Source organism: Bubalus bubalis, chromosome 16 (genome assembly GCF_019923935.1).
Source record: "Bubalus bubalis isolate 160015118507 breed Murrah chromosome 16, NDDB_SH_1, whole genome shotgun sequence".
Lineage (NCBI taxonomy): Eukaryota > Metazoa > Chordata > Mammalia > Artiodactyla > Bovidae > Bubalus > Bubalus bubalis.
The window spans coordinates 66,984,901-67,012,841 of record NC_059172.1 but is presented as its reverse complement, the minus strand read 5'-3'; the positions used below and the strand labels follow the sequence as shown (position 1 = coordinate 67,012,841).

The 27,941-nt window shown below is 37.7% G+C and overlaps 1 protein-coding gene across 1 annotated transcript in view; it reads left to right on the top strand.

Moving 5' to 3' along the window:
* Nucleotides 1-27,941, top strand: part of DDX10 (DEAD-box helicase 10) — a 306,488-nt gene that overhangs the window by 142,162 nt on the left and 136,385 nt on the right. The window contains exon 14 of the mRNA XM_025266925.3: nucleotides 24,803-24,922. Within this exon, the coding sequence (XP_025122710.2) occupies nucleotides 24,803-24,922 (120 nt within the window). The remainder of the gene's footprint in view (nucleotides 1-24,802; nucleotides 24,923-27,941) is intronic.

The window sequence follows — 27,941 nt, the reverse complement described above, 5'->3', positions numbered from 1 at the left end:
ATTTCTCAGGAGTTAGGTCAGGTAGTCTGGTATTCCCATCTCTTTCAGAATTTTCCACAGTTTTTTGTGATCCACACAGTCAAAGGCTTTGGCATAGTCAATAAAGCAGAAATAGATGTCTCTCTGGAACTCTCTTGCTTTTTCCATGATCCAGCGGATGTTGGCAATTTGGTCTCTGGTTCCTCTGCCTTTTCTAAAACCAGCTTGAACATCTGGAAGTTCATGGTTCACGTACTGTTGAAGCCTGGCTTGGAGAATTTTGAGCATTACCTTGCAAGCAGGTGAGATGAGTGCAATTGTGTGGTAGTTTGAGCGTTCTTTGGCATTGCCTTTCTTTGGGATTGGAATGAACATTGACCTTTTCCCGTCCTGTGTCCACTGCTGAGTTTTCCAAGTTTCCTGGCATATCGAGTGCAGCACTTTCACAGCATCATCTTTTAGGATTTGAAATAGCTCAATTGGAGCTATTTCACCTCCACTAGCTTTGTTCATAGTGATGCTTCCTAAGGCCCACTTGACTTCACATTCCAGGATGTCTGGCTCTAGGTGAGTGATCGCACCATCGTGATTATCTGGGTCATGAAGATTTTTAATTATATTAATAATTATATTAGTTATTAGGAGGGATTAGTTATCCCTTCTAATCCCACAGATATAAAGTGGCTTAAAAATACTTCTAAATGTAACAAAGTAAAACATCAGGCAAAGTATAGACAGAATAGAAATGACTAGTGGGACATTTAACATACAGGTCATGGAAGGTTTCACATGGTTATTATTATGGATCAGGAATTTAACTCTGAGGTCTTAACTGCCAAAATTAAAAGGAAACAGTTTTTCCATACAGAGAGAATTTTTTTCTACTCTAAAGAAACACAGCTTTTCCTTGCAATTCAACAATTGTCCCACAGTACATAAAAGTATTATAATACATTTTATACGGCAGTTTTCAATACCTGTCTTAAGTACATTGGAGAGATGATGCCAGGGTAAGTTCAGGGACGGCGACTCTGTAGAAACCTATAAGATACTCATACACATTCACATTTGCGCCTTCCCGCTGTGTGCCGCCCGCACACACGTGCATGCCTGCATGCGTCTTCTCCCCTCACGCGTGCATACTTCTCTGAGTAAGGTGGAACTTACTTAGATTGTCAAGGTATAGCAGCTGTTTTCTGACAAAGCAGTGAATTACAACTTACCATTCTTAAAATGGTTAGTTCATTCCAAAGTAAGTTAAAAATCATGCAGATGCTCTGGCTTTAGCTGAAAGAGCCTTACTTTAGGTGCTCATGTAAATAACTGATAATAGTATTATTTTGATCAAATCACTCACTAACTTAGTTTGTGAGTTTCTTTTTTTTTTTTTTTTTTTTGACAATAAAATATTGCAACCTTTATTTAAAATAAAACACAAGTTGGCAAGCCTTGTGAGACAACAGGCAGACAGCATTCCCCTTTCAAGGGTCTCATTATTTACATCAAGTTTAACACTGTTAGCAGTTCACAGTCAGACAACAGGGTGAAAGTATTAAATTAGAAAAACGAAACACCTGAAAATATATTACAATAACAATTAAGAACAAATACCTGACAACACTGGTAGTGTGACCCATGATTGATGTGTTTTCAGTTAAATCCCACACTGCCTCACTGTGTCCCCTTAGCAACGCACCCAGGGGTAGGCCCTCCAGACCCGCTCCTCTGTGCCCCATCACACATACACCTGCAGAGCGTGACCTTTGGTATAAACATTAAACAAGTTTTAAAGGATCTGAATCATATGGTTTAAGGACAAAGTTCTATCAACCACCATGAAATGTTCAAACTCATTTTTGCCAAGCGAGCACAACACTGGAGTTTCTCCACTGATAGTCACTACAGAATTAAGATTGCAAAGAAAGGAAAGTGTGGGGTCTTAGTTTGTGGTCTTTATTAGGAAGTTTTGATGTCTAGCATCTTAGATTCAGAATTAATGAGGCAAATTAGTAGTGAGTTTCATAATATGTTAACTCCCAAAATCCTACTACATGAGTAGAGAGTTAATTGCATTTACTAAAGAAAATTCACATCAGTTTAACCTGTTTACTTGATTAACTTGAATTTAAATATGTTTGAAATTAGTTTTAGTTAAATCTTTTATTAGGATCATTGTTGAGTTATTAATGATTCAACCAAATCCTTCAAATTATTATTGTATGGTGTAAATAATTCAAGTTTTTGGAGAAGAGTCAGTTTAGGATATGTTTTAAGTAGCCTTGGTCAGTGATAGCATACTAACTTGGAAATAGCCACACTGAGTCCTAAAGATTCATTTAATGTTTCACTAATACTCGTTTCTTTTGAACTTAACCACTTCTGTTCTTATACTCAGTCATTCTTTTGGCATAAGGAAGAAAATAATTTGGGAGGTGGAACACAGTTATTATGCATCCTGTCAATATGTTTTCCCTATTTAGAGTTGATGGTTTGGTTAGATTTCTGTTAGGGGGGAAAATGATTTGGCAGAATGGTGCAATGTTTTTGTAACACATCACTAATCATGAGAGGAATTTGTTTTCTTAGAGCTTTTCCTTTCTCTTTTTTTCTTCCATTGTTGTGATTTTGTTTTCAGATTGTCTTCTTTTATTACTAAAACTGTCTTTAGTCTGCATGGCTGTCCTTTTGCTTGCCTGTTTTGTTCTATATGTGCTGCCTCTTTTGTTCCTAGTCTTCCCTGAATCGTGTCACATAACTTTTATTAACTCCACACCCCCCCCCCCCCACCCTATTTTATTTCACCTCTGTCCGTACAAAATTACTATTTCTTTTTCCTAAAGTGACATAAGAAAATTCAGATTTTTTTCATAGAGATATTCAAGGGTAACACTGGAACTTGAAAAAAGCATTTAGGTTGGGATTTTGACTAATATTAATTGCTTATGTGATTTGAAAGATGCATTAATTTTTTAGTGAAGAGTAATTTTCTTGGTTTCTATTAGATTGGTGCAAAAGTAATTGCAGTTTTGCATTGTTGAACTTTGCTGTTTGATGTTGGAATACATTCTTAATGTACTGTTATACATCATTTTAATGTGCATTTCTCACTTTATTTTTTTTTGCTAATGACATTACTTGCTGTTTAGTTTATATTTATTTTAGACTAGGGAAATGATGTTAGACAAAAAGCAAATTTAAGCAGTTTTCTTGTTTGAGTTCAAAATGGGTCATAAAGCAGCAGAGACAACTCAGCATCAACAACACGTTTGGCCCAGGCACTCCTAGTGAATGTACAGTGCAGTGGTGGTTTAGGAAGTTTTGCAAAGAAGACAGCCTTGAAGATGAGAAGCACAGTGGCTGGCCATCAGAAATTGACAAGGACCAGTTGAGAGGATCTTTGAAGCTGATCCTCTTACAGGTACATGAAAAGTTGCTGAAGAACTCAGTGTCAGCCATCCTATGGTCGTTCTCCACTTGAACCAAACTGGAAAGGTGAAAAAGCTTGATAAGTGGGTGCCTCATGAGCTGATAGCAAATTAAAAAAAAATTCTGTTTTGAAGTGTTGTCTTCTTTTATTCTGTGCAACAATAATGAACCATTTCTTGATCAGATTGTGATGTGTGACAAAAAGTGGATTTTATAAGACAACTAGCGATAGCAGGCACAGTGGTTGGACCAAGGAGAAGTTCCACAGCACTTCCTAAAGCCAAACTTGCACCAAATAAAGGTCATGGTCACTGCTTGGTGGTGTGCTGCCAGTCTGATCCACTACAGCTTTCTGAATCCCAGGGAAACCATTACATCTGAGAGTATGCTCAGCAAATCAGTGAGATGCACCAAAAACTGCAATGCCTGCAGCCGGCATTGGTCAACAGAAAGGACCCAATTATTCTCCACAGTGCCCGACCGCATGTCGCACAACGAGCACTTCAAAAGTTGAATGAATAGGGCTACGAAGATTTGCTTCATCCTCCATATTCACCTGACGTCTCACCAACCTCTTCAAACATCTTGACAACCTTTTTCAGGGAAAACTCTTCCACAACCAGCAGGAAGCAGAAAATGCTTTCCAAGCATTTGCCGAATCCTGAAGCATGGATTTTTATGCTACAGAAATAAACAAATTTCTCATTGGCAAAAATGTGTTTAACGTTCCTATTTTGATTAATAAAGATGTATTTGAGCCTAGTTATAATGATTTAAAATTCAGTCTGAAACTTCAGTTACCTTTGCACCAACCAATATTAATGTAATTTATTCTTTTAAATATGCAGAGGAACGATAGCAATAGGTGTCCCATTGCAACACATGTATTCTTTATTTAGTGAATTCTCTGTCACAGGATTTGCTCAAGTAGACACTGTATTTCAGTCTCAGAGAGGTTATAGGCTCCAGCATTTGGAAAGTAAACTAAAGTTTCCTACAAACAATGTTTGAAAAGTTTTTACATCAGAGACACTTTGGAGTTCTGAGAAGAGCATAAGCTTCAGTGTTTGAGATTATAAAATTTGAGTTTGATGGGTCTGTGTTTAGAACCTGACTCTCTGTCTTTTATCAGGGTACTTGTTTAATTTAATTCATTTTGTTTAACTTAATTCCTGTAAGATGCAGGAAATATCTCAAAATGAAAGTTGTGAGAAGTAAATGAAATGTAAAACATCTAGCATGGTGTCTGGCTGATGGCATCTCTAATTAGATGCTGCTGTTGCTAAGTCACTTCAGTCGTGTCCGACTCTGTGCAACCCATAGACGGCAGCCCACCAGGCTCCCCCGTCCCTGGGATTCTCCAGGCAAGAACACTGGAGTGCATTGCCATTTCCTTCTCCAATGCATGAAAGTGAAAAGTGAAAATGAAGTCGCTCAGTCGTGTCTGACCCTCAGCGACCCCATGGACTGCAGCCTTCCAGGCTGCTTTGTCCATGGGATTTTCCAGGCAAGATTACTGGAGTGGAACGCCATTGCCTTCTCCTTCTAATTAGCTACTATTCTATAAACTTCTCAAAGAAAGGTTTAGTGACCTTCTGATTTACTGGTAAGTCCCTCTGGGTTGGCACTTGTCATGTATTGGAACTTAAGACAGATTTCACAGTATCATGGCATGGATTAAGAAATCAGCTTTATTGGAAACAGGGTACATCTTAAGGGGAAGAGCCAGAATCAGCAAGGAGAAGGTAAGGCATTGGTTTCCTGTCACTTTGTTATTCCACACAGAGGGATGCCAGAGCTTTTGACAGTCTGCTCGATACAAAGCGTAGGCAGGTCTCCTGCCTATATATATATAATTCTGTCTTATAGAGAACAAGTGGTAGATCAACCTTATCCATGAATTGTCACACAGACAACTTGGGAATCAGACAGAATATAGTGGATGCCTGTAGTCATCTAAAAGTTCATCTGTCCAGCATGTGAAGACCTGAGGCCCAGGGGAAGTTGGGTTTGCCTTGCTAAGGGAAGAAGCTCTCATTTTGTCCCTCCTGCTGGGAGAAGGGTGTGAAGTAGTGATTCCACCTCACTGATGAGGCGCCCAGAGTGACTCCTGACTACATTTACGGACAGGTTCTACTCCTTGCATCATAACCAGGGTCAATGAATCCATTTTCTCAATGAGTAAGAGTCAAGTGTGAAATATTATGCTCTTTATGTTGATGTTGGAATAGGTAACAGAAGAATGCCTTTCAGAGTCTTTGAATGAATGTTGCTGTCAACAAAAACTGGTCTCAATTTGGCTAGTCTCAGCTCAGCTTCACAAATTATTGGTTATTTGGCACTTACTTTAAGAATTAAAAGCCAGTTTGTGCATGTTTGTACTGAGATTAAAATCATAAGTTCCAATATAAATATAATGTAGTTCCTCCAATAATGATGAAGAAAAAGCAACATCATATTCATTGTTTTACTCTTTCAGGATATATTGCAGAACATGAAGAATTACATACAGTAGGTTAGTTTTATATTACTTAAGAATATATAGCCTTATAAATTAGCCTTTTAAATTCAATATACTAATAAGAGGTCTTGAGTCACTCACCTGATAATGCAGAATAGATTTACATTAGCATTGTATACTGAAAAATCAATAAAAATAACTCTAGTCCCTCTTGTGATCCAGCTGTTCATTTGGAGGTTAATCAACTTGTTTAGGGTTTCAGATTTTGATTTTGATAAAGTGAAAATATACCCCCCATTTTGGTAAACACCAACAAAACCCCAGTGCCAAGGGGAGTTCGTACGAGGAGAAGAGTACTTCTATCTGTTAGACATAAAAAGAATAATGGAGAGATGAGAAAGCTTGACCGAGAATAAGATTTAAGTTAACTTTTGGTTCAAAAGTAGTTTAAAAAAAGTAGTACTAAGTTCATAAGCATTACAGTAATTTTGAAGCAAGGTGGTGAGTTAAGGATTAAGCTAAAAGGATTAAGGTTGCATATGTTTTCATTTTTTAGTGCTTATTGTGGACAATACAAGTGCTATGAGAAAAAAACATTTTAATCCGTTGCCTCAGGGAACTTGAAATCTATAATACAATGATGAATTTTTTTTGTTAACATGTCCTTGTGTCTTCAGTCTTTGAGGAGGACAAGAATATCCAGGGTTTTAATTCAGAAATATCTGTCTCATTGTGGGGAAAAAGATGCTTTACAGTTTGTCTTCTAACAATCATATACCATTTACAAATGTCCAATAAATAAAAACTTTATTACAATGTCAAAAAAAAAAAAAAAAAGAATTAAAAGCCAGTAAGATGAAGTCCATATCCTCAGGGAGTTTGGCATGGTGTCTAAAGAGGAGTAAAATAGACATAGAAGAACTTTTAAAAAATATTTATTTATTTGGCTACATCAGGTCTTAGTTGTGACACATGAAGATCTCTCCTTGTGGCACAGGCTTCTCTAGACCTAGTTGTGGCATGCAGGCTTAGTTTGCTCCACGGCATATGGGATCTTAGTCCCCCAACCGGGGATCAGATCTGTTTTCCCTGCCTTAGAAGGCAGATTCCTAATCAGTGGATGGCCAGGAAGTTCCTAGAAGTGGAAGAATTTCTTAAAAATAGAAAGGTTTTTCTTTTAGAGAAAGGTCTGCTCCTGGATCTGTACTCCACTAAATATTTTCAAGGATATATCTTGGTTTTTTTGTGGAGACTTTGCTTTAGTAATTCTGTGTGGATTTAACTGAAGAACTGATGCAAGTTTACATGCTCCATGGACTGACCTGGTTTTTGTCATTATATCAGCACCCTTCACATCATCAAAAAGATTATCTCCAAACTTCTGTGTGGATGTAGAGGGATTTTAAGTACAGAATTTTCTTCCTTTATTTGTAACAGTGTTTCATTTTCTGGAGATTACTCAAGGACTGGAAGATGTACTCCTGTGAACAGGGCTGTTCTGGGGAATCTTGGATTAACCTGCAGCTCACACTCAAGGCCTTATGTTTTGAGGAAAAGCCATTTCAGAATGGGCTTCAGGGCCTCATGGATAGTCACTTCAGTTCAGTTGCTCAGTTGTGTCTGACTCTGTGACCCCGTGGACTGCAGCATGCCAGGTTTCCCTGTCCATCACCAACTCCCAGAGCTTGCTCAAACTCACATCCATCGAGTCAGTGATACCATTCAGCCATCTCATCTTCTGTCGTCCCCTTCTCCTGCCCTCAATCTTTTCCAGCATCAGGGTTTTTTTTTCCAATGAGTCAGTTCTTCGTATCAGGTGGCCGAAGTATTGGAGATTCAGCTTCAGCATCAGTCCTTCCAATGAATATTCAGGACTGATTTCCTTTAGGATAGACTGATTGGATCTCCTTGCAGTCCAAGGGACTCTCAAGAGTCTTCTCCAACACCACAGTTCAAACGCATCAATTCTTCAGTGCTCAGCTTTCTTTATAGTTCAACTCTCACATCCATACATAACTACTGGAGAGTCACTTGCCTAAATCTTATTTTAGAGTTCTGACTTTCTTGGTTTTTCTCTTGACACTGAATAGCTGAAAATGGATCAGACAGATCCAGAGGTTTATCCATCCATCACATAGTCTCCATTCATGGAAGAATGACTGTCCAGTGGAAGAGAAAACTCTTTTTGTTTATCAGAAGAGGCCTGGGGGTGCTTTAACTTCATCTTTGCTTTTCTTCCTCAGTTTTCTTCATTTTGATTCTGCCTCCCAGTGGCTTCAGGGATACCGCATGTTTATTTTTATCAGTATCTTTAATATCATCAATGCTATGCTACTTATGGAGTCACTTGTACTTTTATTTATAAGTATCTGCTTATTAGAAGATGACTGGTTAATGATCTTGTTCACTTCAGCCCCAAGGTAAAGATGTGTGAAAAAGGTACCATCTTCAGATTTTGATCTAAGTTTTTCTGATCTAGAAGTAGAAGTGTTACTGAAAGGCCCTGTTTTCAGGTGGATTATTTTCCTGGTCTCTAAAAGAGAAGAGGACAAACTTGTATTCCTTTTTTTGTGATCTCCTTCCAGATAGTGGTAGAGTTCATGACCAAGAGGGCTCCTAGGGCCTTGAGAATCAGATTCTTCTTGAACACAAAGTCCACGTGTTTCAGCAGCAACTGTAGCTATATTATCAGGAGGATAACTGCTTTTTCCATGTGTTTTAGCCATTGGAGCTTGACTCTAATCACAAGTGTCTGCCAATATAATTTCACTTTCATTAGGTTTATGTTGTGGTTGAGTTGAAGACTTTGGTACTTTTCTCAATTCATGTGCACACCCGAGTGCTCCAGTTTAGTTTGTGTATCTGACTTGGAGGTTGGTTGGTTTGTTTTGTGTATCAGATGTGGAGGTTTTCCTTTCTTCATAGCCAGTTAGCGCTAGAAAATGAAAAGGTTGTTATTGGTGAATCTAGAATAACATCTTCCTCAGATTCACAGTCAGTTGCTTGATGTGGTTAATCATTCTCAATTTTCTGCTTGCAGCTGTTCAGAAAACTTTTTGTTTTCTTCCTGTATTCTTTTCATTCATAAGCTCTATGATAAGTTTAAGATTCTGCTGCCAAAAAATTTCAAACTTTGCTGTTTCTTCCTCATGTGTTCTTCAGTTAGTGCACAGCAATCACATAATCCTGCTCTTAATTGATCTAAAATTTTAATGGTTTCATGAATGACTTTCTGTTGCTCTCTCAGCTGTTGATTTTTGGTGAAGAATTCTTCTAGTCTCTGTGCACCTAAAATTCATTCCTTTTTCATTCTGGTTACCTTTTTCATTACTTGTACTTGTAAATTTTATATTTCTTTACCACGATACTCCTGTCAGTTCAGTTAAGTCCCTAAGTTGTGTTCAATTCTTTGCGACCTCATGGATTGCAGCATACCATACTTCCCTCCTCCACACTTCTACTGGTTAATGTTTTATTACCTGTTCTGTTAAATTATGCAGGTAAGAAGTTGTCTTTGGCCAGTTTAAATACAGCTTGCAAGGCTGTGTCTAGATTCTCAAAAGCCCTGACAGGCAAGCGGGCACGCTCAGAGACTGGAAAGACAGCCTCGTGCTTTTCTCCTCATTCCCTCACTAACCCGCCAAAAATGCCTGTGGCCACGCCACCCCTCTCAGGACAGCCCACACTCTCCAGGGCTAGGGGAGGGCCCGAGGGCCGCAACCCCGCTCGCCTCTCCTGAGCCTTTTCAGTGTTGAATCTTAATTTAACTTTCCTTTTGGGGGAGAATTTCAAGCATTTTTTCATTGAAGTGTAAGTAATTTATGATGGGATAGTTTCTAGTCTACAGCAAGGTGATTCAGTTATACGTGTGTGTGTGTGTGTGTGTGTGTGTGATGTGCTAAGTTGCTTCACTCGTGTCTGACTCTGTGTGATCCTATGGGCTGTAGCCCACCAGACTCCTCTGTCCATGGAATTCTCCAGGCAAGAATACTGGAGTGGGTTGCCATGCCTTCCTCCACGGAATCTTCCTGACCCAGAGATCAAACCCGTGTCTCTTAAGTCTCCTGCATTGACAGGTAGGTTTTTTACCGCTAGCACCACCTGGGAAGTGTGTGTGTGTGTGTGTGAGAGAGAGAATGTATGTGTATATATATGTGTGTGTGTACATACATGTTCTTTTTCGTATTCTTTTTCATTATGGTTTATTAGAGATACTGAATATAGTTCCCTGTGCTATATATACAGTAGGACCTTGTTTAGGCATTATATATATATATGTGTGTGTGTGTGTGCGTGTGTGTGTATAGTAGTTTGTATCTGCTGATCCCAAATTCCTAATTTATCTGCCCACTTCCCCTTTGGTGACGTAAGTTTGTTTTCTGTCTGTGAGTCTCTTTCTGTTTTTTAGATAAGTTCATTTATATCATTTTTTTAAGATTTCACATATAAGTGGTATCATATATTTGTCTTTGACTTATTTGACTTGAGGAGGAAATGGCAACCCACTCCAGTATTCTTGCCTGGAAAATCCTATGGACAGGAACCTGACAGGCTACAGTCCATGGGATTGCAGTCAGACACGACTGAGTGACTAATAGTACTTGACTTACTGTGATGATCTCTGGATCTATCTGTATTGCTGCAAATGGCATTATTTCTTTCTTTTCTATGTCTGGGTAATATTCCATTGTGTGTGTGTGTTCAGTTGCTCAGTCATGACCAACTCTTTCTGATTCCATGAACTGTAGCCTGCCAGGCTCCTCTGTCCATGGAATTTTCCAGTCAAGAATACTGGAACTGGTTGCCATTTCCTACTCCAGGGAATCTTCCTGATTGAACCTGAGTCTCTTGTGTCTCCTGCATTGGCAGGTGGATTCTTTACCACTGACTGCACTGGGCAGCCCCATTTGTGTGTGTGGTCTGTATATGTATGTATGTATGTATACCACATGTTCTTTATCAATTCATCTGTTGATGGACATTTAGATTACTTTCACATCTTGACTGTTGTAAATAGAGCTGCAGTGAACACTGCAGTGCCTGTTTCTTTTCAAATTATATTTTCTCAGAATGTATGCTCAGGAGTGAGATTTTTGATAATACAATGACTAGTTTTAGTTTCTTTTAAGGAACCTTCATACTATGCTCCATAGTGACTGCACAAACAATGTAGGAGGGTTCCCTTTTCTCCACATCCTCTCTAGCATTTATTATGTGTAGACTTTTTCATGATGGTTGTGCTGACCAGTGTGAGTTGATACTGCAGTGTAGTTTTGATTTGCTATTCTCTAATAATTAGCAGTGTTGAGCATATTCTCATGTGCCTGTTAGCCACCTATATATTTCTTTGGAGAAATGTCTGTGTCATCTGTCTTTTTTTGACTGGGTTGTTATTTTGTTGTTGAGTTGTATGGGCTGTCTGTGCATTTTAGAAATTAAGCCCTTGGCAGATGCATTGTTTGCAAATACTTTCTGCCAGCTCGTAGGTTGTCTTTTCATTTTGTTCATGATTTCCTTTGCTGTGCATCAAGGATATTGCTAACTCCTGCCTAGTCTGTGACTGGAACAGTGAAAAGAAGAGTGATGTAAAAAAATTAAAAACGTTGCTTGGCTGTGGAGCTTGGAGCTTAGCAAAAATTTTGTTTTACTATTTGGGGAATTATAGTTTATAGCAGTTTTTAGTAACTTTTAATTCAGAATGTTACATCTTAGTGTTATTCTTCAGTCACTAAGTCCAGCTCTCTGTGACTCCATGGAGGGCAGCATGCCAGGCATCCCTCTCCTTCACTATCTCCCAGAGTTCGTGCCAACTCACGTCCGCTGAGTTGGTGATGCTGTCTAACCGTCTCATCCTCTGCCACCCCTTCTTCTTTTGCCTTCAGTCTTTCCTAGGTGGCCAAAGTAATGGAACTTCAGCTTTAGAAATAGTCCTTTCAATGAATATTCAGGGTTGATGTTCCTTAGGATTGGCTGGTTTGGTGTCTGCGTTCCAAGGTACTCTCAAGAATCTTCTCCAGCACCACAATTCAAAAGCATCAATTCTTTGGCACTCAGCCTTCTTTATGATCCAACTCTTACATCTGTACATGACTATTAGAAAAGACATAGCTTTGACTATATGGATGTATATTAGCAAAGTGATGTCTCTGCTTTTTAATATGCTGTGTAGTTTTATCATAGCTTTCCTTCCAAGGAGAAAGCATCTTTTAATTTCATGGTTGCAGTCACTATCTGCAGTATTTTCTTGGATCCCATGACAATAAAATCTGTCACTGCTTCCACTTTTTTCCCTTCTATTTTTCATGAAATGACAGGACCAGATGCCATGATGTTAGTTTTTTGAATGTTGCGTTGAAGCCAACTTTTTCACTTTCCTCTTTCACCCTCATCAAGAGGCTTTTTAGTTCCTGTTCACTTCTGCCATTAGAGTGGTATCTTTTGCATAACTGCTGTTGTTTATATTTCTCCTTGCAGTCTTGAGTCCAGCTTGTGATTCATCCTTCCTGGCATTTTGCATGACATACTCTGCAGATGAGTTAAGTAAGCAGGGTGAAAATAGACAGTTTTGTCATACTCCTTTCCCAATTTTGAACTAGTCAGTTAAAATTCAGAATGTTACATTTTAGTGTTACAGATTTACTAATGAAATAGCAGGGACTCATTCTAAGATAGGAGAAAAACAAATAAATGGACAAGTATCTATCAAAACCTTTCAGTTGCTGTCAGACTTTTTAAAATGTTTAAGTTAAAAAGGGCGGATTGAAATTATATTGATCACTGCATATTTAGCATGCAATTTGCCAGGACAAAAATGACAAAGTAGTAGAGTAATGAAGGACAGAAAACTTTTTTCTAGTTGTTAGGCTTTTGAGAGATTTTTTTTTTTTTTAATTAGATGTCAGATTTAGTTGTGTATATGGTCCTGCTAAGAAATACACTTTTAAAATACATTCCTTGAATGATTCCTTGTGTTTTAAAGAAAACCATTTGTTGTTGCCCAACTTTTGATTTCCGTTTTATGGAGTTAATTGAAAGTGTTGAGGAAAATTGTGATTCTCAGAGGAAAGTATGGTCTCTGAGATGTTTCATATATATTTTATTTGTTATATATGATATAAAGTGGGCTTTCCTAGTGGCTCAGCTGGTAAAGAATCAGCCTGCAATGTGGGAGACCTGGGTTGGGAAGATCCCCTGGAGAAGGAAATGGCTACCCACTCCAGTGTTCAGGCCTGGAGGATTCCATGGACTGTATAGTCCATGGGGTCACAAACAGTCGGAAACAACCAAGTGACTTTCTCTTCACTTCACTTCATGGTATAAAGGTAAGAACACAAACTAGGTGTTGGGGTCTTTTTGTTTGTCAATATAGGTAATTTTTAAGTATAATTGATTTATGATATTACCTTAGTGTCAGGGGTACAACATAATGATTCAGCATTTTTATATATCACAGAGTGGTCTCCACAGTAAATCTAGTTACCATCTGTCAAAAGTTATGGCTGTATTATTGGCTATATTCCCTATGCTATACATCATGTCCCTGTGACATATATTTTATAGCTGGACGTTTGTACTTATTATTCCCCTTTATCTTTTTTGCCTACCCCTTCCCCCATAACAGGATTTATAATGCCAGCCCTAACTTTGCTGGCATTGGCTATATGATCTTGAAATCCTCTTAACTTCTACAGATACATGTGTATGAGGTGTTTTTTCTCCAAGTGATTTTGACCTTTTGATCCTTTCTGGTTCTGTATTTAATAATGCCAAAGTTTTAAAATCATTATTATGTTTTGCATCAGTTCACTTCTGTCACACAGTTGTGTCCAACTCTTTGCAACCCCATGGACTGCAGCATGCCAGGCCTCCCTGTCCATCAAAAACTCATGGAGCTTACTCAAACTAATGACCATTGAGTCAGTGATGCCATCCAACCATCTCATCCTCTGTCGTCCCCTTCTCATCCTGCCTTCAATCTTTCCCAGCATCAGTGCCTTTTCAAATGAGTCAGTTCTTCTCATCAGGTGGCCAGAGTATTGCAGTTCCAGCTTCAGTATCAGTTCGTCCAGTGAATATTCAGGACTGATTTCCTTTAGGATGGACTGGTTGGATCTCCTTGCAGTCCAAGGGATGCTCAAGAGTCTTCTCCAACACCACAGTTCAAAAGCATCAATTCTTTGGGATTCAGCTTTCTTTATAGTCCAACTCTCACATCCGTACATGACTACTGGAAAAAAACATAGCTTTGACTATATGGACTTTTGTCAGCAAAATAATGTCTCTGCTTTTTAATATGCTGTCTAGGTTGGTCATAGCTTTTCTTCCAGGAGCAAGTGTCTTTTAATCTCATGGCTGCAGTCACCATATGCAGTGATTTTGAAGCCCCCCAAGATAAAATCTGTCACTGTTTCCAGTGTTTCCACATCTATTTTCCATAAAGTGATGGGACCAGATGCCATGATCTTAGTTTTCTGAACGTTGAGCTTTAAGCCAACTTTTTCAGTCTCCTCTTTCACTTTCATCGAGAAGCTCTTTAGTTCTTTTTCACTTTCTGCCATAAGGGTGGTGTCATCTACTTATCTGAGGTTATTGATATTTGTCCCGGCAATCTTGATTCCAGTTTGTGCTTCATACAGCCTGGCATTTTGCATCATGTACTCTGTGTATAAGTTAAATAAGCAGGGTGACAATATACAGCCTTGAGGTACTCCTTTCCCGATTTGGAACCAGTCTGCTGTTCCATGTCCGGTTCTAACTGTTTCTTCTTGACCTGCTTACAGATTTCTCAAGAGGCAGATCAGGTGGTCTGGTATTTCCATCTCTTTCATGGACCTAACATTCCAGGTTCCTATGCAGTATTGCTCTTTACAGCATCGACCTTTACTTCCATCACCAGTCACATCCACAACTGTGTGTTGTTTTTGCTTTGGCTCCATCTCTTCATTCTTTCTGAAGTTATTTCTCCACTGATCTCTGGAAGCTTATTGGGCACCAACTGACTTGGGGAGTTCATCTTTCAGTGTCTTATCTTTTTGCCTTTTCATATTGTTCATGGGGTGTTCAGGCAAGAATACTGAAGTGGTTTGCCATTCCCTTCTCCAGTGGACCACATTTTGTCAGAAGTCTCCACCATGACCCGTCCATCTTGGGTGGCCCTACATCGCATGGTTCATAGTTTCATTGAGTTAGACAAGGCTGTAATCCGTGTGATCAGTTTGGTTAATTTTCTGTGATTGTGGTTTTTGTTCTGTTGGCCCTCTGATGGATAAGAAGCTTATAGAAGTTTCCTGATGGGAGATACTGACTAAGGGTGAAACTGGGTCTTGTTCTGATGGGTGGGGTCAGGCTTAGTAAAGCTTTAATACAATTTTCTGTTGGTGACTAAGCTTGTGTGCCCTCCTTGTTTGACTTGAGGCCAAACTATGGAGAGGTAATGAAGATAGTTAGGGCATCCTTTAAAAGGTCCCAGGCATGCAGTGCTGCACTGAGTGCCCCCCACCCTGCAGCAGGCCACCACCGACCCACGCCTCTGCCGGAGACTCCTGGACACTCAAGGGCAAGTCTGGGTCAGTCTCTTTTGGGGTCACTGCTCCTTTCTCCTGGATCATGGTGTGCACTAGGTTTTGTTTGTGCCCTCCAAGAGTCTGTTTCCCCAGTCCTGTGTAAGTTCTGGTGGCTCTATGGTGGGGTTAGTGGTGACCTTCTCCAGGAGGGCTTATGCCATTCCCAGGTCTGCTGCACCCAGAGCCCTTGGCTCTGCAGCAGGCTACTGCTGACCCGTACCTCCATAGGAGACACTCAGACACAGTTGTGGCTCAGTCTCTGTGGGTTCTCTGGGTCCTGGTGCATACAGGGTTTGTTTGAGCTCTCTGATTGTCTCTGGTGGGTATGGGGTTTGATTCTAAACGTGATTTTGCCCCTCCTACTGTCCTGCTGCGGCTTCTCCTTTGCCCTTGGACGTGGGGTATCTTTTTTTGGTGGGATCTATCATTCTCTTGTCGATGGTTGTTCAGCATCTAGTTGTAATTGTGGAGTTCTTGCATGAGAAGATGAGCATATGTCCTTCTACTCTGCCATCTTCCTCTGCTTTTTACTTACACTATTTAATAAATGGTATATTTTAAAGAAAATCCAGTTTTAAATGATTGGACATCATACAAACACACTTTTCTGAAATGTATATGTGTAGGCTGGCCTTTGACCTTTCATTTGATACTTTATTCTTAGCTAACTTTGTAAACAGTAGAAGGCAGAGCTTGGAAACGTGACGTACATGTAGTCGTGAATATGACTTTTACTGGATTTGGTGGTGATGTTTATTATTTCTGTCTTAGTTAAGATATATCCCATGCATGACTTGTGATTTACTAATGTTAGCCAATTTAAAAAATGGCAGACGTTAAAATCATGGATAACCAGTAACAGTGAATTACCTTGTCTTGGGAGTATGGGAGGCTGACATCAGTACCTCTTACAAGTCTTAAAATGCATGTCAAAAATGGCTTAACTAATTGGTTACCAAGTCCCGTTTGAATTTAGTATATATCTTAGTTCTCTTAATGTAGCTCTTTGTGAAGGCTTTAAATCATAGAAATTCTCTTTCTCTAATTTAGAGAGTAGATGTGTGTATGTTTTTGTGTGTAATATCATAGAGTATGTATGTATAAGATTGTAGAGAAGTAGATAGCTGCTTCCCCAAGAGAGAGTGTACCTTAGTGTCATAGTTTTTACAGTAGTTTCGTCACTGTTGCCCCAAGTCTTTTAATTTAGTTTATTACCACCATTATTGCCTCCCTTATGGAGTCAGTCTCTCTTAACTTTGTTAACTGAATGGATATGTGATAGAAATTAGCTTTCCTTTTTATACTGCTAAATTTTTAGTATGTAGCTTATATTTGTAAGTTCTCGAAGAATTTCAGAAGTTGTAGGAGACAACAGAAATGTGATGTTGCCAATTTGGACACTCATTAAAAATGATATCCATGCTGTCATTTCTAAAATCTAAAAAGAGAGACAAAAAGCATGTATCAGGCTGTATTTCTCGAAATTGCTTCCAGCTGCCTGCTTCCTAATATAGAAATGTTTATTAAAAGTGGCAGGTTAAAAATTGAATTCCTAAGGCAAATATGGCTAGCTCTAATTTTGCTAAAGAATTGGAAATACCTGAGAAATTGCCTGTATAGTGGCTTCGGTGTGGAGTGAGGGGCATGGTTGGAGCAAATAATACATATTTCTTGGCTAGCAAAAAAAATAAAAAATAGCAAACAGCCTAGATAGTTTCATTGAACTAAAGACAAATTTACTAAGGTAGTGAATTAGAAATATGAATTATCTTTATATTTTATGCATTGCAACAGTATAAAAACTGCTACAAAGTTAGAATGAACCATTTAAGATAGAAGATAACATAGAAACAGTGATGAATTTGCCTGGCCATGAAACTCAATTGAGGATGAGACTTAAATTAAGGAAATAAGCAGAGTAAAATATGGTTGAGGTGGAGAAAAGAAATTTAAATCTTACCTAGACTAGTTAGAGGAAATGAGATTTAAAGAAGTATTAGATTGAAATGCTATGAAGAAGCTTTTTAAAATCAGGGGAAAATTTGTGTTAATTCTGACAAGAAATTAATGACAAAAAGAAGATACATGTTGAAGGAGGAAAAAAAAAAACACACTGGTGTTTCAATGAGTCTTTGGTGGGGGAACTTTTGAACAGTAAGAGAAGAAATAGAGAGCAATGGCAACTATATTAGAGATAGATTTGAAAACTGTTTTTGTAAAAGCATTCACTGTTTACGGTGGCAGGTTAAGAAGCAGGTAATGGAATGTATTCTCAGTTAAATTGTAGATTCGGGGAGTAGGAATCATGAAGGAGGAATCTAGCGACCAAAAATCTTTGTGAAGATTGGTTGTGCCTTTGTTGTTGTTCTTCAGTCATCAGTTGTGCCCAGCTCTTTGTTATCTCAAGGACTGCAGCATGGCAGGATTCCCTGTACTTTAGTACATCTTGGAGTTTGCACAAACTCATGTTCATTGAGTCGATGATGCCATCCAACCATCTCATCCTCTGTCACCCCCTTGCCTCCTGCCCTCAATCTTTCCCAGCATCAGAGTCTTTTCCAGTGAGTCAGCTCTGTGCGTCTCGGCAACAATCCTTCCAATGACTATTCAGGGTTGATTTCCTTTAATATTGACTAGTTTGATCTCTTTGCAGTCTAAGGGACTCTCAAGAGTCTTCTCCCACACCATAGATCAAAAGCATCAATTCTTTGGTGCTCAGCCTTCTTTATGATCCAACTCTCACATCTGTACATGACTCCTGGAAAAACCGTAGCTTTGACTATACAGACCTTTACCGGCAAAATGATATGTCTGCTTTTTAATACATTGTTTACATTTTTCATGGCTTTTCTTCCAAGGAGCAAGCGTCTTTTAATGTCATGGCTGCAGTCACCTTCCACAGTGATTTTGGAGCCCAAGAAAATAAAGTCTGTCACTGTTTCCATTTTTTCACCACCTATTTGCCATGAAGTGATGGGACTGGATGCCATGATCTTAGTTTTTTGTGTGTTGAGTTTTAAGCTAGCTTTTTTACTATCCTTTTCATCTTCATCAAGAGGGTCTTTGGTTCCTCTTCACTTTCTGCCATTAGGGTGGTATCATCTGCATATCTGAGGTTATAGATATTTCTCCCGGCAATCTTGATTCCAGCTTGTGCTTCATCCAGCCAGGCATTTTGCATGATGTACTCTGCATAAATTTAAATAAGCAGGATGACAATATACAGCCCTGACATACTCCTTTCCCAATTTTGAATCAGTCCATTGTTCCATGTCCAGTTCTAACTGTTGCTTCTTGACCTGCATACAGATTTCTCAGGAGGCAAATAAGGTGGTCTGGTGTTCCCATCTCCTTAAGAATTCTCCACAGCTTGTTGTGATCCACAAAGTCAAAGGCTTTAGCATATTCAGTGAAGCAGGAGTAGATGTTTTTCTGGAATTCCTTTGATTTTCCAATATTAAAGGAAATCTGTGATCCCACAGATGTTGGCAATTTGATCTCTGGTTCCTCTGCCTTTTCTAAATCCAGCTTGTACATCTGGAAGTTCTCAGCTGACATACTGTTGAAGCCTAGCTTGAAAGATTTTGAGCATTACCTTGCCAGCATTTAAATTGACCACAGTTGTATGATAGTTTGTACATTCTTTGATTGCCCTTCTTTGGGTTTGGAGTGAAATCTGACCTTTTCTAAATCCTGTGGCCACTGCTGAGTTTTCCACATTTGCTGGCATATTGAGTGCAGCACTTTAACAGCATCGTCGTTTAGGATTTGGAATAGCTCAGCTAGAATTCCATCACGTCCACTAACTTCGTTCATAGTGATGCTTCCTAAGGCCCACTTGACTTTACATTCCATGATGTCTGGCTCTTGGTGAGGGATCACGCCATCATAGTTATCCAGGTCACTAAGACTGTTTTGTATAGTTCTGTGTATTCTTGCCACCTCTTCTTAATATCTTCTGATTCTGTTAGGTCCGTACCGTTTCTGTCCTTTATTGTGCCCATCTTTGCATGAAATGTTCCCTTGGTGTCCCTGATTTTCTTGAAGAGATTGCAATACTCATTTTTGTGTTTTCCTATTTATGTTGACTGGTTAAAATGGCTCTTTTAAAAAGAATCATAAATATTTCATAATAAATATGTTGTCATTGCTGCTTAACATGTTGTAGTTATGTTAATCATTTCTTATTACTTTATACGTTGAAACTGCAGTGTATTAGTAATACATGGTCTTATTGACCATACAGAATAGAAGAAGAGAAATACTACAATGTAATTAGTGGTGTATGGCTTTATGGACCATACAGAATAAAGAAAGCTTAACGTTTACTCAAGTTTGAGTTTTAATATAATCCTAAGAACTGATCTAACCTTAAAAAAGTGAAGAACTTTGTTGGGCAATGTTGACTTTCGTATGTTTGATTTTCTGTTTGAATAATGCACATTATTTATAAAGTATTTAAAAATTTGGAAGGATTTGTAGAATGGGTCTTTTAGGCAGTTTTACTTGATATTGGCACAAATATCAAGTAATGAGATAAATACACAAATAAATTTTGTAATGGCTATTATGATTCTTATCCGAAAGAGGGTAGGGTTAGGGTCTTGTGATTTGAGTAGCATATTCTGAGCAATGATCTTCTGGTTAAGATGCCAATAGCACAGGCACAAAGGCTGAAATAAGCAAGGGGACTACATCAAACCTAAAAACTCTACACAGCAAATGAAACAAGTTAAAAAGGCAATCTAGAATGGGAGAAAATATTTACAAACTATATATCTGATAACTGGTCAATATTATCTCAGATATATAAGGAACTCATACATCTCAAAAACAAACAAAAAAGCAAATAATCATATTTTTACATGGACAAATGACGCAAAGAGACTTCTTTTTCCAAAGAAGACATACCAGGGGGCAACAGGTATATCACTTATTATCAGAGAAATTTAGATAGCTTTAAAATTGTCAAGCAGTGTATCCTTAATTCATATTGTAAAATTAAAATATGTGAGTTACTGTAGTTCAGTAAATGTAGAATGTGTGTGTGCTAGTCACTCAGTCGTGCCCCAATTCTTTGTGACCCCATGGACTGTAGCCGCCAGGCTCCTCTGTCCATGGAATTCTCCAGGCAAGAATACTGGAGTGAGTTGCCATCCCCTGCTCCAGGGGATCTTCCCAACCCAGGGATTGAACCAGGGTCTCCTGCATTGCACACAGATTCTTTACCATTTGTGCCACCAGGGAAGCCAATAATATAGGATTTTGAAGATTATGTTTACATGGCAGGCAATTTTGCTTTTTTTAGAAAAAAAATAATAAACTAGTTTTACTAAGTTTGGTTACTTAGGTACTAAAGTACCTAACTTTTGGTACTAAAGTTAAGTACTTTTGGAATTTGGAAAAGCAGTGTTTATAAATGCTACATATGCCCTGATCTTTAACATGAAGGCATAATAGGTATCCTCTAAGATTCCTATCAGGCTTGATAGTTCTTTATTTTGTTAGTGTTCTTAATTTTTAGATGCTTATGGTGAGGTAGGTTTTTCTCATTGATTATATTTTGAATCTTCTTGAGGCCAATATTAACTAACATGGCCCTTTTGATAGGAACTGTTATTATGTTTGTAGCTATTCTTGTTCTTTTATCTTCCAAGTTATTCTTGGCAACCTGCTACAGCAATCACTGTCAAGAATGACTTGATACTTTATCAACTTTGTATTTTATGACATTTTCCTCTTGGCATTTTATTTTAAAGTATAGTATACATGATGTAGAAGAAGTGCAAATAGAAGTGAAAATGGGATTTTGATGTTTTATGTCTTGTCAGGAAATCTTTCATTATACTTTGATGAAGTATGGCACAAACCCAGAAAATGGAAATTTTGTTATTTAAAAAGTTAATTTTATAAATATTATAAATATCTGCTTCTTAAAACCAAAGCAAAGTGAAACAAAAGAATATTACCCTATATGGCAAAGGTATAATAAATGGGAGAAAATATTGAAGCATCTTTAACAAATGAAGAAATTTTACAAATAAATAAAGTTCCTGAAATTAATTAAAAATGCTTGCAAAAGATAAATACAGTGCACTGAAAAATAAATGCCTTTGTAAAGATGTCTTGCTATGTTTGATATAAAAATGCATATTAAAGCTTTCCTGAGATATTTTTTTGCCTAGTTTCCTGGTAAACAAAAAGCCTAATATACTTTGTGTAAATAGATTTGGAGAATCAGTTACTCTCAAATTGTTGATCAGAGTACAAATTTATATAACTTATTTGGAAATATCTTTCAAAATTTAAATACACATATACTAGATTCAAGGGATTAGATCTGATAGAGTGCCTGATGAACTATGGACAGAGGATTGTGAAATTGTACAGGAGGCAGGGATCAAGACCATCCCCAAGAAAAAGAAATGCAAAAAGGCAAAATGCTTGTTTGAGGAGGCCTTACAAATAGCTGAGAAAAGAAGAAAAGTGAAAGGCAAAGGAGAAAAGGAAAGATACACCCATTTGAATGCAGAGTTCCAAAGAATAGCATGGAGAGATAAGAAAGCTTTCCTCAGTGATCAGTGCAAAAAAATAGAGGAAAACAATAGAATGGGAAAGACTAGAGATTTCTTCAAGAAAATTAGAGACACCAAGGGAGCATTTCATGCAGAGATAGGCACAATTACGGACAGAAACAGTATGGACCTAACAGCAGAAGATATTAAGAAGAGGTGGCAAGAATACACAAAAGAACTGTACAAAAAAAATCTTCATGACCCAGATAACCACGATGGTGTGATTACTTACCTAGAGCCAGACATCCTGGAATGCAAAGTCAAGTAGGCCTCAGGAAGCATCACTATGAACAAAGCAGGTGGAGGTGACGGAATTCCTGGTGAGCTGTTTCAAATCCTAAAAGATGATGCTGTGAAAGTGCTGCATTCAGTATGTCAGCAAATTTGGAAAACTCAGCAGTGACCACAGGATTGGAAAAGGTCAATTTTCATTCCAATCCCAAAGAAAGACAATGCCAAAGAATGTTCAAACTACTGCACAGTTGTAGTGTCTCACACACTAGCAAACTAATGCTCAGAATTCATTTGATTCTTGGGACATAAACTGAGATAGCTGAAGAAGACATAACATACAACTTTTTAACTGGATATCCTTTATAAAATAAATAAACGTGTTACCTACTAAAATTAATATTCAAAAGAATGACATTGAACTGAAACTCTATAAGCTGTATATGAAATACTCCCATCAGTGGACACACAGAAGGTATTTGTTCATCACGAATGTATCACCAACGCAGTGATGTTTGCTACTCAGTTCAAACATCTGTTCCTCAAAAGGAAGGTTTCTTTGAGATCCTCTCCTTGCTCTAGACTAGCTAGGGCAAGCACCCTATTAAAGAATTCATCCTGTATATTTTGTCTGAGCACTTAATACATCTGTGATTAAATAATTTAAATTTTTCCCCCATTGATTAAGTTAGGTTCCTTGAGGGTTGAGAATCCATCTGTCTCTTTCACTGCTGGGGCATTGTGTACTATGATACCCTCTGTGTTGATAACAATGCATATTTGAATGAGTGAGGATTAATTCTAGAATATCAGACCAACACCACAGCCTATTAGGAAAATGCATGTTTGTCTCCTCACCCGTGTTGGCATTTCTGTTCCTTCTTTCAGTGACTTCCCTAAAACAAACGAACAATTTAGCGTTTTAGTGTGTGTGGGTAGGAGGGGGAGAACACAGATCCCTTTTAGAAACCATGATTAACATAAAATTGCAAAGATGTAAACACCCCCAAGTTTTGTTATTTAATTTCAGTGATATGGATTTCCCTAAATCTCTTGATATAGACCCACGTCACTCTGAGGTTTTACTCTGAAGGACTGATTTTTCTATTATTTTATTTTATTCTTACAGTTTTTGGTATCTTTGCTTTTTGACCATTTCTCTTGTTCTGTGACTGGCCTTTTGTGTTTTATTACAAAAAATTTCAAACATGCGGAAAGATTGAAAAAGTGTACCTTGATTCCAAAGTATCCGTCACTCATATTATGCAATTATCTTTTTACTGTATTTCCTTTCTCATGTAGTTTTCTGTCAATCCATTCATCATCCTTTTTTCAATTAATGCATTTTTGAGTAAGTTGCCAATATCATTGTACTGTTTTCCATATACTTCAGCTTGCTTGGCATTAACTAAAGTTCAGTATTGTTTACAGGATTCTTTTTTGAGGTAGAAATTTATATACAATGAAACACACCAATTTTAAGTGTAACATTTGATGAATTTCGACAAGTGTATACACAAACTCCTATTAAGCGGTGGAACAGTCTCATCACCTCCAGAAAGTTTGCTCTGGTTTCTCCTCATTATTTTTTTGTGCTTTTATTTAACAATTAAAGCTTACTCCTGTTTAATTATTTTTACATTATAATGATCCCCTCAGCTTTGCACTGTTTGATAGGCGTTCTCTCTATCATAAGTTGAAGGTTGATGACAAAGTATCCGCCAACTCAGGATTGTTAAGAATCAGCCTAGTAATAAAACTAAGAAGATCTAGTAGGAGTTAGGAACATAATCTCCAACCTGGTGGTTGTGTTGGTCGTGTTCTTTGATAAGTGTTTGCAGGGTAAAGGGGGAGTGGGAGTAATGACTGGGTGGAAGAAAGTCTTATTAGTGCTCTGTGTTCACATGGCACTAAAGGGAGCAGTTTATTTTGGTTGACAAAATTCCTGTTCACGAAGTCTTACTTCTTGAATAAGAAGTAAGACTTTTCACCTTTGAACACATTTCACCTTTGTGCAGTAAGACCATTTCACCTTGGAACACAACTTACCTGTTTCCCAGGATTCATATAGTGAATTACTGTAATGGGAGGAAGTAAAAAACAATGTATTAGAGTCATTTTGCTTTCCAGGGAAACATTTTTCTAGTCTAAAATTTTAAGTTTTTTTCTTGGAAGTTATAGCTGTTTTTTAAGTGTGTTGTTTTTAGCTGAAAGATAGCTTGCTTTCTCTTATATGTCTATTTATAACATTATCATGTAGTTTCTAATGCTTCAACATTATCAGTATAGCACAGTTTAGTACCAGAAGTTGAGTAACACAGTTTAGTAACAGCAGAAATTTAAGATTATTTATGTCTAACACTCATATTGAAATTTAAAGTCCTTTAGCACTGATAATTTTATTTCTAGACAGCAACTTTGGTGCTTCTCATTAGCCAATGAGCAATAAACACATTCAAGTTTGGAAAGTGTATTGCCAGTGTTAAATTGTTAATATAAGACAGCCATTTAACTAATCATCTGTGCTTTTTTTTTTTTTTTTTTTTTTTTGGTATATTCTGACACAGAAGAAAGAACCTTCTAAATCCAGTATGAAGAAAAAAGTGACCAAGATTGCAGAAGCAAAAAAAGTAATGAAGAGAAATTTTAAAGTAAATAAGAAAATAACATTTACTGATGAAGGAGAGGTAAGATTCTATAAATGCTTCATTTCTGAGGTACTTTCCAAGTATTAGAAAGTTTGATTCTGCTGCTGACATGCCATTTTTAATAAGAAAAATGAATGTTTCTCAAGACCTCTCAGGCAACTCCTTCCATTGTTTCTGTAGGTATTTAGTCAGCTCTACATATGTAGGCAAGAATGCCTTTGTGACAGCAAGCTGGGCTGCTTCTTAATGATTAACAACAGAGTTTGTTTTCTTTTTTTTTTAATCAGAGTATAGTTGCTTTAAAATGCTGTGTGTGTTAGTTTCTGTTGTATAGCAAAGTGAATCAGCCATACATGTGTGTGTATATATATACCCTCTTCCTGGGATTTCCTTCCCACTTAGGTCATCACAGAGCATTGAGCAGAGTTCCCTGTGCTATACAATCAGTTCTCATTAGTTATCTGTTTTATATATAGTAGTGTATATATGGTGCTTCTTAGGTGGCTCAGTGGTAAAGAATCCACCTGCCATTGCAGGAGATCCAGATTCAATCTCTGGGTTGGGAAGATCCCCTGGAGGAGGAAATGACAACCCACTCCAGTATTCTTGCCTGAAAAGTCCCATGGACAGTGGAGCCTGGCGGGCTACAGACCATGGGTTCGCAGAGTCAAGAGTCGAACACGACTAAGTGACTGAGTGCCACCATGCACCAGTACATATATACCAGTCCCAGTCTCCCAGTCCCTCACTCCATTGGTATCCATATGTTTGTTCTCTGTCTTTCTGTTTCACAAATAAGTTCATCTATACCATTATTCTATATGGTTCATATATACCATATATATTTCACATATATGTGTTAATAAATAATATTTGAACCATGGTTCAGAAGGAAGGGGACATACATATGTATACTTATGGCAAATTCATATCAATGTCTGGCAGAAACTATCAAAATAAAGTAATTATCCTCCTATTAAAAATAAAATTAAGTAAATAAACTTATTTTAAAAAAGAAACAATACTTGTTTTTCTCCTTCTCTCTCACTTCACTCTGTATGATAGTCTCTGGGTCCATCCACATCTCTGCAAATGGCACAATTTTTTTCCTTTTTATGGCTAGGTAATATTCCATTGTATGTGTATACCACATTTTCTTAATGATGGATGTTTAGGTTGCTTCCATGTCCTGACTATTGGAAATAGTGCTGCAGTAACAATGGGGTGCATATTTCTTTCTGAATGATGATTTTTCTCTGCATATATGCCCAGGAATGAGATTGCTGAGTCATATGGTAGCTGTAGTTTTAGTTTTTTTAGGAGCCTCCGTACTGCTGTCTCTAGTGGCTGTTACTGTTTGCATTCCACCAACAGCGTAAGAGGAATCTTTTTTCTCCACACTGTCGCCAGCATTTATTGTTTGTAGATTTTTTGGTGTATTTTTTAAAAAATTATTTATTTTTTAATTGAGGGATAATTGCTTTACAGAATTTTGTTGTTTTCTGTCAGACATCAACAAGAATCAGCCATAGGTATACCCATGTCCCTTCCCTCCCAAACCTCCCTGCCATCTCCCTCCCCTTCACACTCTTCTAGATTTTGTTATGGAGCCCCTGTTTGAGGTCCCTGAGTCATACAACAAACTCCCACTGACTATCTGTTTTACATATGGTATTGTGAATTTCCATGTTATTCTCTCCATACATCTCACCCTCTCTCTCCTCCCCTCCTCCCGTGTCCATAAGTCTGTTCTCTATGTCTGTTTCTCCATTGCTGCCCTGCAAATAAATTCATCAGTACCATCTTTCTAGATTCCATACATATGCATCAGTATATGATACTTTTTTCTCTTTCTGACTTACTTCACTCTGTATAATAGGCTCTAGGTTTGTCTGTCTCATTAGAACTGACTCAAATTTGTTTCTTTTTATGGCTGAGTAGTATTCTATTGTATATATGTAGCACAGCTTTATCCATTCATCTGTTGATGGACATCTAGGTTGCTTCAGTGTTCCAGCAATTGTAAATAGTGCTGCAACGAACTTTGGGCTACATGTGTCCTTTTCAATTTTGGTTTCCTCAGGATATATGCCTAGTAGTGGAATTGCTGGGTCATATGGTGGTTTTATTCTGCTTGTATATTTTGGAAATTAATCCTTTGTCAGTTGTTTCCTTTGTATTTTTTTTTAATTTTATTTTATTCCTTTGCTATTATTTTCTCCCATTCTGATGGTTGTCTTTTTGCTTTGCTTATAGTTTCCTTTACTGTGCAAAAGCTTTTAAGTTTAATTAGGTCCCACTTGTTTATTTTTGATTTTATTTCCATTACTCTAGGAGGTGGGTCATTGGGGATCTCGCTTTGATTTATGTCATCAAGTGTGCTACCTGTTTTCCTCTAAGAGTTTTATAGTTTCTAGTCTTACATTTAGGTCTTTAATCCATTTCAAGTTTATCTTTATGTATGGCATTAGGAAGTGTTCTAATTTCATTCTTTTACACATAGCTTATTTCCGAGCACCACTTATTGAAGAGGCTATTTTTGCCCAATTGTATATTCTTACCTCTTTTGTCAAAAAAAAAAAAAAAAAAGGTACCCATAGGTGAGTGCGTTTGTCTCTGGGCTCTCCATCTTGTTCCATTGATCTATATTTCTGTCTTTGTGCCAGTACCATACTGTCTTGATGGCTGTAGCTTTGTAGTATAGTCTGAAGTCAGGAAGACTGATTCCTCCAGCTCCATTCTTCTTTCTGAAGACTGCTTTTGCTATTTGGGGTCTTTTGTGTTCCATATGAATTATGAAATTTTTTGTTCTAATTCTCTGAAAAATGCCATTGGTAATTTGATAGGGATCACATTGAATCTGTAGATTGCATTTGGTAGTATAGTCATTTTCACAATATTGATTTTTCCTACCCAGAAACATGGAATATCTTGCCATCTGTTTATGTCATATTTGATTTCTTTCATTAATCTCTTATAATTTTCCATATACAGTTATTTTGTCTCCTTAGATAGATTTATTCTTAGATATTTTACTCTTTTTGTTGCAATGGTGAAT